The sequence below is a fragment of the Rana temporaria genome, chromosome 1 (genome assembly GCF_905171775.1).
Source record: "Rana temporaria chromosome 1, aRanTem1.1, whole genome shotgun sequence".
Classification (NCBI taxonomy): domain Eukaryota; kingdom Metazoa; phylum Chordata; class Amphibia; order Anura; family Ranidae; genus Rana; species Rana temporaria.
This window is the reverse complement of record NC_053489.1, coordinates 372535152-372551558: the sequence shown is the minus strand read 5'-3', so window position 1 is coordinate 372551558 and position 16407 is coordinate 372535152. Positions and strand designations below refer to the sequence as shown.

Here is a 16407-nt window from a genome sequence, read left to right as displayed (position 1 = left end):
TCAGGTGGCACACTAAGAACTGCTATTGCCAGATGCAACACAGGTCCTGGGTTCAGATCTGGGCCCTGAAAACAGGGTCGAATTCAGTTTTTTATTTTATTTTGCTATGTAAAAGCATTGGGCAGGTCACAGGTACGCTTTATGTGAACATCAGAGGTCTGTTAGACCTCCAATGTCACTCCTGCTCTCCACTCTTACTGATAAAGCACAAGGCTTTGCTTGATCGTCTGTTTACCAGGCAATTCCCTGCTCTGCTCCTGCTTACCAACTTGACAACATTTCCCATTTCTAGCCACTTTATCTGTTTAGCTGCAAGTTTACTGAACATAAATGTAACAAGCGCATTCCATCTTCTGCAGTGTTGCAGTCATGGGCTTGTGTTATCCCCTTGAGTACCCAGACTATTCAATTACAGTATAGAATTATAAAATACGGAAAAAAAAAAACAGCAGTGCTAAAAACACACAATACAATTTTTACAAGTGTGCATAAATGGGAAAAGAAAAGTGTAGATAAACAATAGAGTCCAGATAAGCCACAATCATGTGCTGTGTATCAGCACCATAATGGTTATGAAAAGTCCAAACTGTGTTTAATTTCCCCACTTGGATGGAAAGCTGTCACAAACACCTCCACGAGTGAAAGAAAAGACGGGGAATGGAAAATTCCCCTCTAGATCAAACTCTTACCAGATCAAGTAAAATGAGGGGGTGTTGTCTGCGCTGTGGGGGGGCAAAGGTGAAAATGAATGGTGAAAAAATCTACCACAATAAAACAGTGAAACAAATGACAGAGTGAATATGTGATAAACTAAATATATCAACACAAACAGATGCAAATAAACTGTAACCAGTGCGTGTAATAAGCACACAGTTCAAATCATACAGTCCCAAAAAAACATGAAGGTCCAAAACTTGCTGAAAGTTCTTATGTGATAGTGTCTCCCACCACCAAGAAATTAAGTGTTATACACACACAGTATTTGTGAAATTCTTCAGTGATACACCTCTGTGTCTGCAACTGGATTAGACACTTTATGCACTGGGGCGGCAATGAAAAACAGGGGGTAGGTGGAAGGTGGAAACCCAGTGTATATGCCTCCTGGAATTTCTGCATTGACTCTGTTGAAAGAAGTGTAAATCTGCCATACCCCATGCAGGGAAAGTTTGTGTGGCATTGATCGTGTGATCAGCTGAGCCTTGCCCCTCTGTAGGTGGGACACATAACTAAATAAATAGAAAAAGAATGGTATAATGGCATAAATGGGGGATAAAAAAGGGTACAGCACTTGAAATGGACTTGAAATAGAAAAGGATGATCTGGTATAACACCTATAGGTATATATGAGATAAACCCCCTTTCTCTGTCTGTAATACCTGGTGGGACTGTGAGAATACTACCAGGTACCCTTTGTATGCAATTTACTTCAGAGAGACTCGGTAAACAAAACAGATACATAAGTGTAGCACTACCCCCAAAGGAGCTGCTGGTTTGTTTAGGGTGGCATGTTACCTCTTGTTTTCTCCCCGTCTATGGTACTGGATGAGAGCTGTAATAAAGTCAATGTCCACACGACAGGTGTCTTTTCTGTGCTTTTATTACCCAGCAGGGTAAAAACGATAGAAGTAGAAGTAGGTGAAGGCATAGAAAAAATGGAAATGGCAGATTTGGGGCCAGAGTGGATATAGTGCACCTGGATAGGCCTCTCTCACCAGCCAGAGTGTCACTCGGAACTGTAGGTTAAAGTCTCTGCCACAGAAATCGCCCCATCTCACATATATGTAGTGATAATGTATAGTGTAGTGCTGTGACGATCCTGTCCTGCTATATTTATTTTTGGTTAATTGGATCTCAGCTGCAGAGGTTTCTCAGGTGTAAACCAATTAGTCACTCTAAAGTATGGTTAAGAGTTAATGGTTTATGTCATCACAACCTCAGATCGAGTACCAACACAATCAAAAGAGCTTATTAATTCATAAGCTTGTATTTGCAGTAAAGTGAATGCCAGAGTCTATGTGCAAGTAGGTAATTGTAATATCAGGTTTGCAATATTACTACTTAGTGTCCCTGGTTCAAAGCAATGCAGATGGAGCCAAAGTATATTAAGCTGAGATAGAAGCAAAGTGTTTTCAGGCAGGTCTCTAGGTGACAAGTAATGTGTCTGATAATCAAAGTTCCATACAAGTACTGCTCAGTATAGCCTGGCTATGCAAATAACTTAAAGTAGAGATACTTGCGGTTCTGCTGGTAGTAAACGGATCAAGTCTGCAGTGTGTAGCTGGAGATAGGAAGCCTGAGAAGCTGAAGTCTGGAGGGTGTGCTGATCCAAGTCCTGGGTGGACAGACTGTGGGTTTAGGGCTGGAGGGTGCGCTGATCCTGGTCCAGGAAGGGTAGTCTGTGAGGGTCTTCTTGCCAGCAGGTGCACAGGGAGTTGAGGAGCGGGTCCTGGGTGACGGCAGGGGTCCAACAAAATAGCGGAACACCCTGCCGTAATTTCTGGCGATTTAAATAGCCGCCAGGGCGCGGGAACCAGCAGAGCACGCTGGGGCGCACTTCCGCGTTCCAGCGTGGAGCGCAAACACTGGCGCGGCGGAAGTGAGCGGTCAGTGCAGAGAGGAGCGCAGCCGATGGAAAGAGGTAAGGCTGTGCTCGTCTTGTACTGAATAACGCCAGTGGCGTTACAAGTGCCCAGTACTCCGGTTAGATAATTAATATCTTAGATGTTAGTATGATGACTATAAATTACGTTGTTTCGCATCAACACAGGTCCTCCAGAGAACGCAAATTTAATTAACTTCCAATAACATACAAAGTCCAAAGTCCACAGACGATACAAAGATCCAACAGAGTATTTCAGAATCCCATTGTGAGAATTGACCATTTCATTGAACGTGGCCGTAAATTCCCCAATTTTGGATTCAATGTGTGAGGCCTCGTACACACGACAGAGTTTCTCGGCAGAATTCAGCGAGAAACTCGGTCAGAGCCGGATTCTGCCGAGAAACTCTGTCGTGTGTACACTTTCAGCCCGATGGAGCCGCCGGGGAACTCGTCGAGAAAATAGAGAACATGTTCTCTATTTTCTCGTTGTTCTATGGGAGAACTCGGCCCGCCGAGCTCCTCGGCGGCTTCAGGGCTGAACTCGCCGAGGAACTCGATGTGTTTGGCACGTCGAGTTCCTCGGCCGTGTGTACGGGGCCTGACACTCGTTTAGTAACTGCTGACACCTCTGTTTGGAATTGCTGTGCAATGGCCATGATATGTCAGCATGCAGAGTGGAGTGTAGGGATACCAGTATGTTTTTTAGGGTCGTGTCCATGACTTCAGTGTGGGGAATTCTGTAATGGAGTCTTGTAGCTCCCTGGTATCATCTAGGGATGAGTTAAAGCAGCTTACCTCCACAGTATCTGGCGATGCTACAGATGTCTTTTGCCTGCTCTTGGCTGGGCTGGAGGAAGCCGACGGTGGTGGGGAGTACTGATTGTGCCCCTGCTTGATGTTGTTATATCCATGGACTGCTTTATGTGCCGTTTCGTGCTGCTGGTGAGAGCCACGTGTAGTCTCTGCATGGCCGACTGCGCCATTTTGGCTGTGAAGGCAGTGTGAAAAAGTCTGACATCTTCCCTGGCTTAGTACACTCCTTTCTCTTCCGAGAAGGCATCAGGGAGAGTGCCCGCACCGATTGTGCTTGTCGGTGTGAGGAAACGAGGCTTCGCCTTGCTGTAGATCCCCCCTAACAGCCCAAGATGGAGAGGAGCTGAGTCAATTAGCTGCCATCCGCTCCGGCCGCTAGTCACGCCCCCTCATCAGTGAATTTTTATAGCACTGGTCAAATGACAATGGTCCCAAAATAGTGTCAAAAGTGTCCTATGTGTCCGTCGCAATATTGCAGTCACGATAAAAATCGCTGATTGCCGCCATTACTAGTAAAAAAAAAATGAAAAATAAAAATTCCATAAAACTATCCCCTATTTTGTAGACGCTATAACTTTTGCGCAAACCATTCAATAAACACTTATTGCAATTTTTTAACCAAAAATATGTAGAAGAATACATATCGGCCTAAACGCAGGAAAAAAAATGTTTATATATTTTTTGGGGATACTTATTATAGCAAAAATTTAAAAAAAATATAGCTTTTTTTTCAAAATTGACACACTTTTTTGTTTATAGCGCAAAAAATAAAAACCACAGTGGGGATCAAATACCACCAAAAGAAAGCTCTATTTGCGGGGAAAAAAAGAACGTCCATTTTGTTTGGAAGCCATGTTGCACGACCACGCAATTGTCAGTTAAAGCGACGCAGTGCCGAATCGCAAAAAGTGGCCTGGTTATTTGGCAGCCAAATCCTCCGGGGCTGAAGTGGTTAAGTAGGACAGATAAATGACTAAGCGTGCACAATACTTTGCAATAGATTTTAGCTATATTTTCTCTGCTACTTTCAACATTTAGTTATTGTCTATCACTGCTGATGCTGTATGTAATTCATGAATAATGTACTGTAAAAGTAAAAAAATAAAGCACACAGCAGCCGGCTTCTCGATAAATTTCTGACCGATTTGGATTTTAAACATTCAGAAAATCTGGAATTTATTAGAAAACGAATAGACACATTTTTAACAAAATTCTCTACTATTGTTATTTCGGAGATTTGGATACATCCGAATTTAGAATCGGACCAAAACGCATTAGTCTAGTCTTCTCACAGTTACCATGGGAGATGGACTGCTAAGGAGGAGAACTAGCCCCACAACCCCTCGCTACCAGAGGACCTGTCACCTTACCAAATACCACGCCTAACGACTGGTTGTTTTGTGTCTTGAATTTGTACTTGCAACTACACTTTCTTAGCAACTACACTTCTCCTTGTCTTGCTGCATTAACACTTTAAATGATGTGTATTATGTAATGTGTTATTTCATACCCTAGAGCATTTACACATCCAGGTTCTTTTAATATGCCAGAATCCAACATTGAATACATTTAGATCAGGCTCACAATAGTTAAAATACTTTACTGAGTAAAAATTAAATCCCCATTGGTACTTCTACTGTTCTACTACTATTTTTGTGTTTTGTTATCATATGATATCTGATTCAGAATAGCAAAATAATCACATGCTGTCATGTAATCAGGGCCGCCATCAGGAATTATGGGGCCCCTTACACAGCTTCAGGCATGGGCCCTCCTGGAGCAGAGAACCGGGGGGGGGGGGGGGGTTAGCTGCCACCTGAAATTGAGAAGCGGGGGGGGTCTGCCACAAATTGAGAATCGGGGGGGCCCTTTACAAAAAAAAGAAGAAATAAAGAAAAGTATATATAAAAAAAGGGAAAAGGGGGGTAGCCATCCGGGGCTCTGGGGACCTCTGGGCCCTTTAATAAAAAGAAAAAAAGGAAATAAAAAAATATATATATTTATTTTTTAAAAAGGGGGGTTGCCATCTGGGGCCCTGGGGACCTCTGGGCCCTTTAATAATAAAAAAACCTCTGGGCGCTTTAATAAAAAAAAAAAAAAAAAAAACATTTATTTAAAAAAGAAAGAAATAAAAAAATATAAATAAATAAAATAAAAAATAAATAAAAAAAAGTGGGGGTTGCCATCTGGGGCCCTGTGGGCCTCCGGGCCCCTAGGAACCTCCGGACCCCTTTTTTTAAGGGGGTTGCCATCTGGGCCCCTGGGGACCTCCGGGCCCCTTACAGGTGTACTGCCTGTACCCCCCTGATGGCGGCCCTGCATGTAATGTTGAAACAATAATTAATTTCAAGATTCCTTCTATGCAGTGTTTATTGTGTTACATATGTGTACATTTGCTATAAATTGTTACACATTTTTTTTGGGCTTTTGCAGGTCCTTTTGCTATCCTTTTCCCTTCTCATTTTCCCTACCATGAACCAGTTTGCAAGAAACAAAATACAAGAGGGCGATGATTTTCTTCCTGTCAGAGGTACATTTATGCATTTATATTTTTGGCATGGCCGTATTGTAAGGTCAACAAAGTACACTGATGTTATGTGTTTTTAAATATAACTAAGCAAATGCAATGGATTTTTGTCTATTCCAGCATAGTCCCACTGCAAGATAAAGCAAAATTCCTCATCTCCAGTGTGGCCGGTGCTGTGGTGGTGTGCTCTGAAAAAAAGGACTGCATGCAGTTCTTTTTATACAGCGCAGCGTAGTCACCGCACGCTGGCTGATAGAACTTCAGGAAATGTCAATGTGTGACATTTTGCTAAAGTTTGCCAACAAAAAGCATGAACAGTGCGATGCACCGCCATGTACACCAGCCACTATATTGTAGTGCAGCAGCTGGTGTGAATGGACCCTGTCCCTGAATAATTTATTTCATAGATTTTCTCATGAACATTCTGATATTTAACATGACATATTGTAATAGTTGTTACATATAATTTTCAATACCTGCTCAATTGGTCATATATGGAGGAACATTGGGGGTTATTTACTAAAGGCAAATCCACTTTGCACTACAAGTGCAAACTACAAGTGCAAAGTGCACTTGAAATTGCACTGAAAGTCGCTCTAGATCCGAGGGGGGACATGCAAGGAAAATACAGCATTATAACTTACACGATTGAATAATAAAATCAGCAGAACTTTCCCTCAGATTTCAGATCTACCCCTCAGATTTACAGTGACTGCACTTGCAAGTGCACTTTCAGTGCAATTTTTAAGTGTAGTTTGCACTTGTAGTGCCAAGTGGATTTGCCTTTTGTAAAACTGGTCATAAATTAAGACAGATATATAGTAAAAAACTGACAACTTCTTTTCAGCTGAGCACAAACAATAATTGAAGAGATCCAGCAAGTTGTAAAATTGTGAATTGCTTTTTACTCTGCTTATACAGAGTATATAAACATATGATGTTCTACCTAGGCCATAGAGAAAAGGGAAAATGTTATACTTACCTAACAGTAATTTTCCTTTCCTGATGCAAGCATGACAGCATATACGTATGGGAAGGCGCCGCCTCCCTTCCCAATCAGGACCGGTTATACTATAAAAGTAGCTCTCCTCTCTTACCGCAGAATTCTCATAATTTAGTATCACTGCGAAAGGCCTTATATTTTCGCAATTTTTTTTTTCCCCGGGAGGGGACCTATATGCTGTCATGCTTGCATCAGGAAAGGAAAATTACCGTTAGGTAAGTATAACATTTTCCCTTTTCCTGACACAGCATAACAGCATATACGTATGGGATGTACCAACTCACCAGACAACAAGGGTGGGTACTGCTCAAGTGTTTAAGAGGATTAGATCTATCCCCTCTAACGACTGAGACGTATTGTAGTTACAACTGCTGGGTCTACCAGAATGGACCCCCAACGTGTTGAATGTAGGCCAGGTCGTAGTTTACTTATTAACTCTGGAGGAACTATTTTGGAGTTCAGTCAATGGATGCACAACCAGTTTGGAAGAGCTGTCTCTTACCTCATCTGATGGATTTGTCCTATTCATCTAAGCTTTGACTAACTTTATCCGCACAACTGCGATTTTCTTCGTTGGACAACAAGATTGTCCTTCTCTGTTGCCATTAGGCCTGATGAGTCTATCGTTTTTCTCCTAGAAGAAGTGCCAATTGTATGTCTCTCTTCAACCTTGAATCTCTTTTCAATGTTCGTGGAACTTCAAACTCTTTCGTTTGGATATGCCAGAAGGATGATGATGATGTTCTAACTCAGGTTGCAAAGATACCAACCTTTGTATAGTGTTGAAGAAGAGACTAGAGCCACTTTGTCTGATCATTTCAGCAACAAGGTAGTTTATGGTTTGATACTTGGATGTTTGAGATTCTTCTAGACCTACTCTACATACTGTATTTGCCAAAAGAAATACTTATTCCATGTTACTGGCCATATTTAGGATGTCTTGTCCCTCTAAATGGAGTGTGAGATAATGTGTCTCACACTATTAGGAAGACCCCATGGGGGAAAGAATAACCTGCCTAGGTCTTTCGGAATTGGTTGCTGAGATATGCAACCGTTACTGGATCCCAGAGAGTGAAGACACGACTGAGTTTCGCGTATCCTTTAATGCCGTCTCTAGTATTGCTTGTATACAATTCATTCCTTACAGTAAGGAACAGAGAATTCCATCCTTTAAATTCTGTAGGTTCTTCTCGTAGCTCATGTACTTGAAGTCTGGAGTAGGCGCTCTGACCTCCATTGGATTTCAAACACCAACGGTGAGACCTCCACTTCTTGGTCTCCTGTATCTAGATATAACTTGTATGAATTTGGAAGATACCGTTGGCCACGCTGTATGAGGTGTTGAATCTCAGGAAGGAGAATAGGAAGTTCTCGGATCTGAGACTGTACCCGTGGGTATCATTGCCTGCAAGCCACAGGGCAATTATTGTTATCACCACCTAACGGCTGCGAATCCGGATAAGGATCCTGGAGACTATTAGGTTTGTTGAATATATACATATTGACTAATCTGCCGACCCGGTTGGCTGTCCTTAGTTTCTCTGCTTCCACCTCTGGGAAGCCACCCAGGTTACTGCCAGACCAATATCTTGATAGCCTTACTTGTTGCCGATCCCTTGACCGGCTTTTGTTTGAGACTGTTCCTTGTCATCCAACGGCTTTTGTTTCTTACGCCATCTGGCCTGCAAGTTCTAGAAAACCCTAACCTAACATGCTGGGAGATACCTCTGACAGAAGTTGACTAGTTTTGCATTCCTTCTTGACAGCAAAGATAGGCCTTCCCCATTTTGCTGAGTCTTTTCAGCATAGTTGAGGCTCCCTTTGTTGCGTTTCGGAAAGACTTCAGTCTGCGACCGCTATAACTCTGGCTTTTAGACACCTTGTCCTTCATTGGCATGAAAACCTGACGAGTAACAACTTGTGATGACTGGTATGCTGAATAGCTGATACGCTGACTAATTAGTTAGCTTAGCTACCTCCCCAAGAGGGGACTTTTCTCCTCTGTGGAGTCACCGTTTCTAGTGCGGGAAGTAAGTTTTCTATACTAGAAAACCAGTTAATACAGTTGTCAACCTTGCTTGGGCCCCCTCGGACCACATGGGTTATTACAGGCTACTTTATCACTGTTGCGACCATGGGATACAACCAATGGGAAAGAGCCATTTGTTCAAATGAGATACATTTACTGTTGCTCTCTCCGAGTGTAACTTTATTTTTTTATTTATTTTTTCAGAGATTCAGAATTACCTCCCAGTAGGTGATTATTGTGATGAGACTAATTGGTCTCTCGATGATGGCTCCTCCCGACTTGATTAGAGTCTGTACTGGGACTTTTCCCAGAACCTGGAAGGCATTGCGCCATTCTGTTGTCCAAACAAGACTCACCAGAAGTCCTTGTGCCCGCAAGTCGGCCCTTACTGGACTCAATATCCCAGGAAATGCCTGGAGATTGTGGAAAGGTCACTGTTACAAGTTTAACTCATAGTGCACTCTGATGGCCAAGTGAAGCTACTTGCTGAAACATGGGTATTTCGAAGTGTGTATACATTATACACCCACATCCTTGTGATCGACCACAACATATAGGGTATACAAGGTAAATACTGACCCACCATCACACACCTAGGTTGGACCCGATGGACCTGCGTTCATCCCTAACCCCACCCACCATGCAATCATGCGATCATGCAACTTGCTAGGTCTAAAGACCATCTACAGTCTTAGCCTAGGTTTCCAGTATTGCGACATAAAATTTTGCGATTTTACTGTGATTTCTATGCATCTTGAATCAATGCCTGTGTATTCTTGATGTCCATGGCCCCCAGTTAGACCACAGTGGGATCAAAAGTAGTGTAGGGACTACTTTGAAGTCGCAGCGACTTGGGGTCGCACCGCTATGAACAATACTCCTTAAAAATCATGTAGTAGGATTTGTGGAGGTCAAGCCTTACTGACAGCTGGAGAGATTAATTGCAACGATGGCCTATGCAATTCTTTTGGATCCTCATCCTTCCTCTTGTTATTTAAGTTTTACTTTTGACTAACGCCCATGTAATCACAACCCTTGTGCTCTGATGCATCATGGAGGGAATGCAATGAATTGGTAGAGGAATGAAAATATTCCATTGGCTTCCTTAATGCACAGGACTCACGAATCCTAAGCTCAAATTTACATATAACTGTCCGCTGACCCTATTGGGCGGCTTGGGTTTAGGCAAATAAAGATAATTGATTCTTTATTCTCCGCTATAGTTCTCCCAAGTTTAACTTGTCAGTCTTTTGGCTATACTCTGGTCATTGGTGATTAACATAAGGAATTAATCTTCCTTCTAGATATCGCCAGATCCGACTTGAACAGTCACCACTCTGACTTAAAGAGGCATGTGTTTACTTGTGGGATGGGCCATAAGGGTTCACTGGCCACAATGATTTCTGGAGAAACAGCATACAGTCTTGTATCCGTAGTGACTGAACTGCATCATTGGCTATTCCATTTTCAATCTAGGATCCGCCATCATAGAGCGCTTATCACTGACCAGAGCTCTGCTTTCATCCTACTCAATCGCAGGTCACAATAACACTACTTCACAGTAGTATGAACCTTGTTCATCTCCAGATCTATTTGCTGTCCCAAGATACAAGATATTGTTTCTTCTGTTGGAAGAATGGCACCCTAGGTTAATCTGATGAAGCCCGTTTGGCCGGCTGCTTTTGAGGCATAGGTACCCTTTAGATGACGTTGCTTGAATAGCTTAGTACCTGAGTTCCACACAGTCAGTTTGGACGGGGTTAAAGTCTCCGTCTTTTGCTTCCGATATGCCAACTTGCCAGAGCAATTTTCCAGAAGCAAGCTCTGAGGTAGATGTTGCCTTTAAATAAACACAGTTGTTTGATTAGGCTTGGTATGGAACCATTAGTGACTGTAGGCCTTCTCAGTCTCTGCCCATGTGTCACTGTCTTTGGTCTGCAACCTTGTTTTGCATTCTGGCCGACACACCAGTTACCACCAGACCACTATGATTACTGTAGCGATTTCTTGATCTGCCCCTTCTGGCAGTTAACTACATAGTGTTTTTTTTCAGGGCTGAAGAGGATCTGTCCCTTGTTGCAGAAGCATGTAGACTCAGTGGCGGAACTACCACCATAGCGACCCACGCGGACGCTATGGGGCCCGCAGCCGAGTGAGGATCAGGGGGGCCCGGCAGGAACGTCGTTCCCGTTAGCAGCCATGGCTGCTTACACACACACACTGCTCCAGGCACGCTCTGCCAATGAGAGCACACTGCCGAGGGATCTCCTAGACTCCTCCACAGCTCTGACACAGCCGAAGGGAGACCGGGGATGCAGAAGATTTCATTTCCTGCCTCTGTGCCGTGCCGATTTCTGAAGATGAGGTCAGGTAGGTGGAGAAGCATGGCTTTCTATGTGGAGGAAGGAGGGGGTGAGAATTCCTGCCTGGGGGAGATTCTTTTGGTGGGGAGGTTAAGGAAAGGGGGTCTGTTTGGTTCTGGAGAAGGACCCCCCTCCCCCTGTAAGTTTCTTGTAGAGAAGTTTACATGGGGTGGTTATTGGCAGGGATTTGGTTCTGGGTGGGAAGTTTGTTGAATGAAGGGAGATATTATTTAGCATTAGAAATGAGGGAGATATTTTTGCCTTGAGGTGTGATCAGAGACAGGGGGGTTAATATTGTGAGGATATATGAGGGAGGGTGGTGTTTTGCAGTGGGGAGTTTTGCTTGTGGGTCGGGGGTTCTTAAGCAGTAGAGGGGGGGAGGATTTTTTCCTTTAGTTCACACTGATGTGGCTCTGCAAGGTGTATTTTGTGTGGGCATTAAGGATGAGCTCCGGCGTGTTCGCATAGAACACGTGCAGACCCCGCCAGGAAGTCGGCACCCGCGCTGCGCTAATCACAGCCAGGCAGACATTGTCCGATGCTCGGCTGCAGAGATCGGGAAATGTCTGCCTGGCTGTGATTAGCGCCGCGCGGGTGCCGACTTCCTGGCGGGCTCTGCACGTGTTCTATGCGAACACGCCGGAGCTCATCCTTAGTGGGCATGGCAGCCCATTTGTACTGTGTGGGCTGCTGTGCCTCCTTAAATACAAAGAAAAGGTCTATAGGACCCTCCACCATTTCTGGAGTCACAGCCCGCACAGGAATCGCAAATGCAGAGCAGTTTTCAGTGTGGGTGTGATTTCTAGTGTGTGCAGCATGCAATTAGGATTAAAGGCCTGTTCATACTGCTGCAATGCGGGAACCCTGCAAATCCACTGGGGGTTCCCACATCGCATGTCTCCTGTCGGCAGTTCACACTGCCCCATATGAACTGCTGGGAGTGCCAATTAAAACTTAATGGCACCCCCAAATCAGTTCGCATATCGCAGTGCGATCTGCAAATTCGGACAGGAATTAAATCACATGGGTGTGAACACCCAGGGCTCAAGTCCTGCGGGAATGCATGGGAACGACGTTCCTTTACTTTTTCCACAGCAGGAACGCAGTTCTCATTGTCAAGGTGCACCGACCTCCCCTACCTCGGTCCTCTTATTCCTCCTCCTCCAGCGGCCGCTGTTACAATGTCCCAGCTCTAGTGATGGGTGAACACTGATCCATTGGCAAATTGAATCAGTGTGATGTAAATGATAGGAGCCGGGACTTTGTTACAGCGGCCACTGGAGAAGGAGGAGATGGACTGAGGGAGGGGAGGACGGGATCGCGCTGGGATATTCAAATCCCAGATTCAGACACATGCCAGGCTTCATTGCTAGACACAGATCAGGCTGCATTGCTGCACACTGATCGGGCTGCATTTGATGGACACTGGCAAGGCTGCATTTGATAGGCACTGGTAAGACTGCATTGATGGGCACTGGTAAGACTGCATTGATGGGCACTGGTAAGGCCATATTTGGTGGGCACTGGCAAGGCTGCATTTGATGGGCACTGGCTAGGCTGCATTTGATGGGCACTGGCAAGGCTGCATTTGATGGGCGCTGATCAGGTTGCATTAGATGGGCACTGATCAAGCTGCATTTCATGGGCACTGATCGGGCTGCATTTGATGGGCACTAATCAAGCTGCATTTGATGGACACTGGTAAGGTTGCATTTGATGGGCACTGACCAGGTTGCATTTGATGGGCACTGGCAAGGCTGTATTGATGAGCACTGGCAAGGCTGCATTGATGGGCACTGATCAAGCTGCATTTGATGGGCACTGATCAAGCTGCATTTGATGGGCACTGGTAAGGCGGTAAGGCTGCATTTGATGGGCACTGATCACGCTGAATTGTATGGGCACTGGTAAGGCTGCAATAATGGGGCACTGATCATGCTGCATTTGATGGGCACTGGCAAGGCTGCATTGATGGGCACTAATCAGGCTGCATTTCATGGGCACTGAGGAGTGAGCGGCCCAGGGCCTGGGCCCCACTTTGCACAATCAATACAGGCAGCCTGAGGAGAGGGGCCACAAGCCGACATACTCACTCAGCAATCCCAAACGTACTCTTCTGCACAGATTAACACATGTGTGCAGACGCATTGGGGTAGCAGGGGTCCCACACATTGGAGCCTGCATAGAAATATAGTGCAGAAGGAGTCCCAGTTGTTGCAACTTGTTTTAGAAATTACCTGCGAGGGAACCATTATCACACAGTGTGGTGCGTTTTATTGTTAGTATAGCATACAGGTTAAATTATTTTTATTTATTTTCTGTGCTATATTTATTTGTTTAATGCATGTGAATGTTAGATGTGTCCTCAACTCATAAACTGGCGCTTCACAATAAATATTGCAGTTTATTCATTAAAAAAGTAGTACATAAAACATACATATACTGTGTGTGTATATATATATATATATATATATATATATATATATATATATATATATATATATATATATATATATATATATATATATATATATATATATATATAGTAATCTCATGTTGTGCAGGGACATTTCTAAACACGTGCCACTACTATAGACACCCAGAAGGTACCATATTTAAAGGAATTTTTTTTTTTCACTTTAAGCATCATTAAAATCGCTGCTCAAGAAAAAAAATAGTTTTTAAAACTTTTTTTTCCATTAAAACATGTTCCCTGGGGCAAGCCCCGGGTTCTCAAAGACGTTTTCCAACAATAACTTGAATATTGGGCTTTAAAATGAGCACTTTTGAATTCGAACGTTCGAGTCCCATAGACTTCAATGGGGTTCTAAATGTTCGCGCAAACGATCGGTCTGTTCGAACGTTCTGGTGCGAACTGAACGCGGGTATGTTCGGCTCATCCCTAGACACAGGTCACGCTGTATGGGGCACAGGTCACGCTGTATGGGGCACAGGTCACGCTGCATTGGGCACAGGTCACGCTGCATTGGGCACAGGTCACGCTGCATTGGGCACAGGTCACGCTGCATGGGGCACAGGTCACGCTGCATGGGGCACAGGTCACGCTGCATTGGGCACAGGTCACGCTGCATTGGGCACAGGTCACGCTGTATGGGGCACAGGTCACGTTGTATAGGGCACAGGTCACGCTGCATTGACACTAGGGCGGCTCTGGGGGGCCCCATACAACATTTTGCTATGGGGCCCTGTTATTTTTAGTTACGCCCCTGTGTAGACTGGTGTTGGTGTTGAGGGCTGGAGATTTACACTCATTATCCCCATAATGTGCACTCTTTTAGGAGGATATAGCATATACCTACCTGCCCTTACCTTCATTAAAGTTGCTGGTCTCTAGGAAGGCTGATTGCTACTGGTTCACAGATGAGCTGAAAGTCTGGGGTTATTTTCCATAAATAGTAACCACTACAAACCCCATATCTCTCTGTGGGGTACCCCAAATAACACGGGCAATTATCTATTGCTAACAGGTAAGTACTAAGGAATGTGACAGATCCTGACTTTAATTTTAGCACCAAGGTCAGCATGTAAATGCATAGAAATAAACACATCATAGCCTTACCTACTGTGGAGTTAATGTAATCACAGGCAAGCAGTGCAAGTTAATAGTCATCTGACAATTGGCACTAGCAGGTTAAACCTAGATGCATGTACCACCAAGGAGACCAATCTTCAATACACAGTGAGCCCATGCTGCAGGGCCAGGCCCTGCATTAAAATGAAAGGGCTCTCAGTATCACCTGTTATCAGTTCAAGATTTAGCAATACTGCAAACACATCCTTCAGTCTGTTTAATATTAGTAAACCGAGTGGCACTACGGACATCCAGTTACATTCACATGTGTGATATACGGTTTTCAGAAATGCAAACTAACAACATACCTGCAGAAAATAAGTCAAGACTGTAAAGCCAGGCTTGTTCAGTTAAAAGGAAGGCTTCAGCCCAGCACAGCACACCTGCTATCATCATTAGCAGTATTGCATACACAAACCACAGCCCATCAGAAATGCAAGTTTAACCACATACTTGCAGCAGTAACTGAATAGAATTGTGCACCATGTGGTGCCTTACCACCTGCATGCTTCATGTCCAAACAAAGTCCAATGAATGTCCATCCATGGCGTCATGATAAATGAGCAATCCCTAGAGACCAGATGCCCTCACCCCCATATCTTCCTGGATCCTGCTGGGGTGAGGTCTCCCCCATATAGGCGTTCATGTCTGCCTGTACAGTGGGGAGCTTCGTCACAGCAGAGGCTTGAACCTGTGCGGCTTGGCCAGAAGTGTCCGGCAAGGTGAGGGAAAATAAAAATGTCTGCTTTCTAGCAGTAGCATAACCGCCTGTAGCAGTGAGGAAAAAACAGAGAATACTGCGGTAAGGGAGGAGACCTACTTTTATAGTATAACCGGTCCTGATTGGGCAGGGAGGTGGAGCCTTCCCATACGTATATGCTGTCATGCTGTGTCAGGAAAATAATTTAAAACAGGGATTTTAAAATTGCCATAGTGTCAGGAGAATATAGTAGACCAGTACTGTGTGACTGCACAGAGGAGACCAACAATGTATGTAGTGAAAGAGGTGTTTATTTACAACAAGTGAAGACAACCAGTGCAACAAATAGTATATACAATCAAGGGGGAGATACTGTATTCGTAAACAAACAAGGCCAAGGTCATACACAGGGGAAGTCAGCAGATGGGTGAGGATGGGAACCCAATGGAGCAGGGAGCGGATGGATGGTCAGGCTGCGGGGCAGGAATCCAAGGGGAAGGATAAGTCCAGGATGGGCTCAGGATAGGGATCGGAATCAGGGATCAGAATCAGGGTCCATAAAGCAGGGTCAGGATAACAGGCTCAGGTCCGGAAGGTAGAACGATACCATGGTGAGGTCTGCTTGAGTTCGCCGGGTATTTGTAGAGGTGTGCAGTAATTGAGTTCAGGTCACACCTGAGCACAGTAAAGGCCGTCTGCTCCACACTGCCTGGGTCCATCCGCTGGTGGAGACCAGTACTGCGTTCCAAGGGTGATATAACACAAGCAGGGGACAGTA

At 44.4% G+C, this 16407-nt stretch overlaps 1 protein-coding gene across 1 annotated transcript in view; it reads left to right on the top strand.

The window, feature by feature from the left end:
• Positions 1-16407, top strand: part of CREB3L3 (cAMP responsive element binding protein 3 like 3) — a 543910-nt gene that overhangs the window by 456590 nt on the left and 70913 nt on the right. The window contains exon 8 of the mRNA XM_040322512.1: positions 5849-5945. Coding sequence (XP_040178446.1) covers positions 5849-5945 — 97 coding nt within the window. The remainder of the gene's footprint in view (positions 1-5848; positions 5946-16407) is intronic.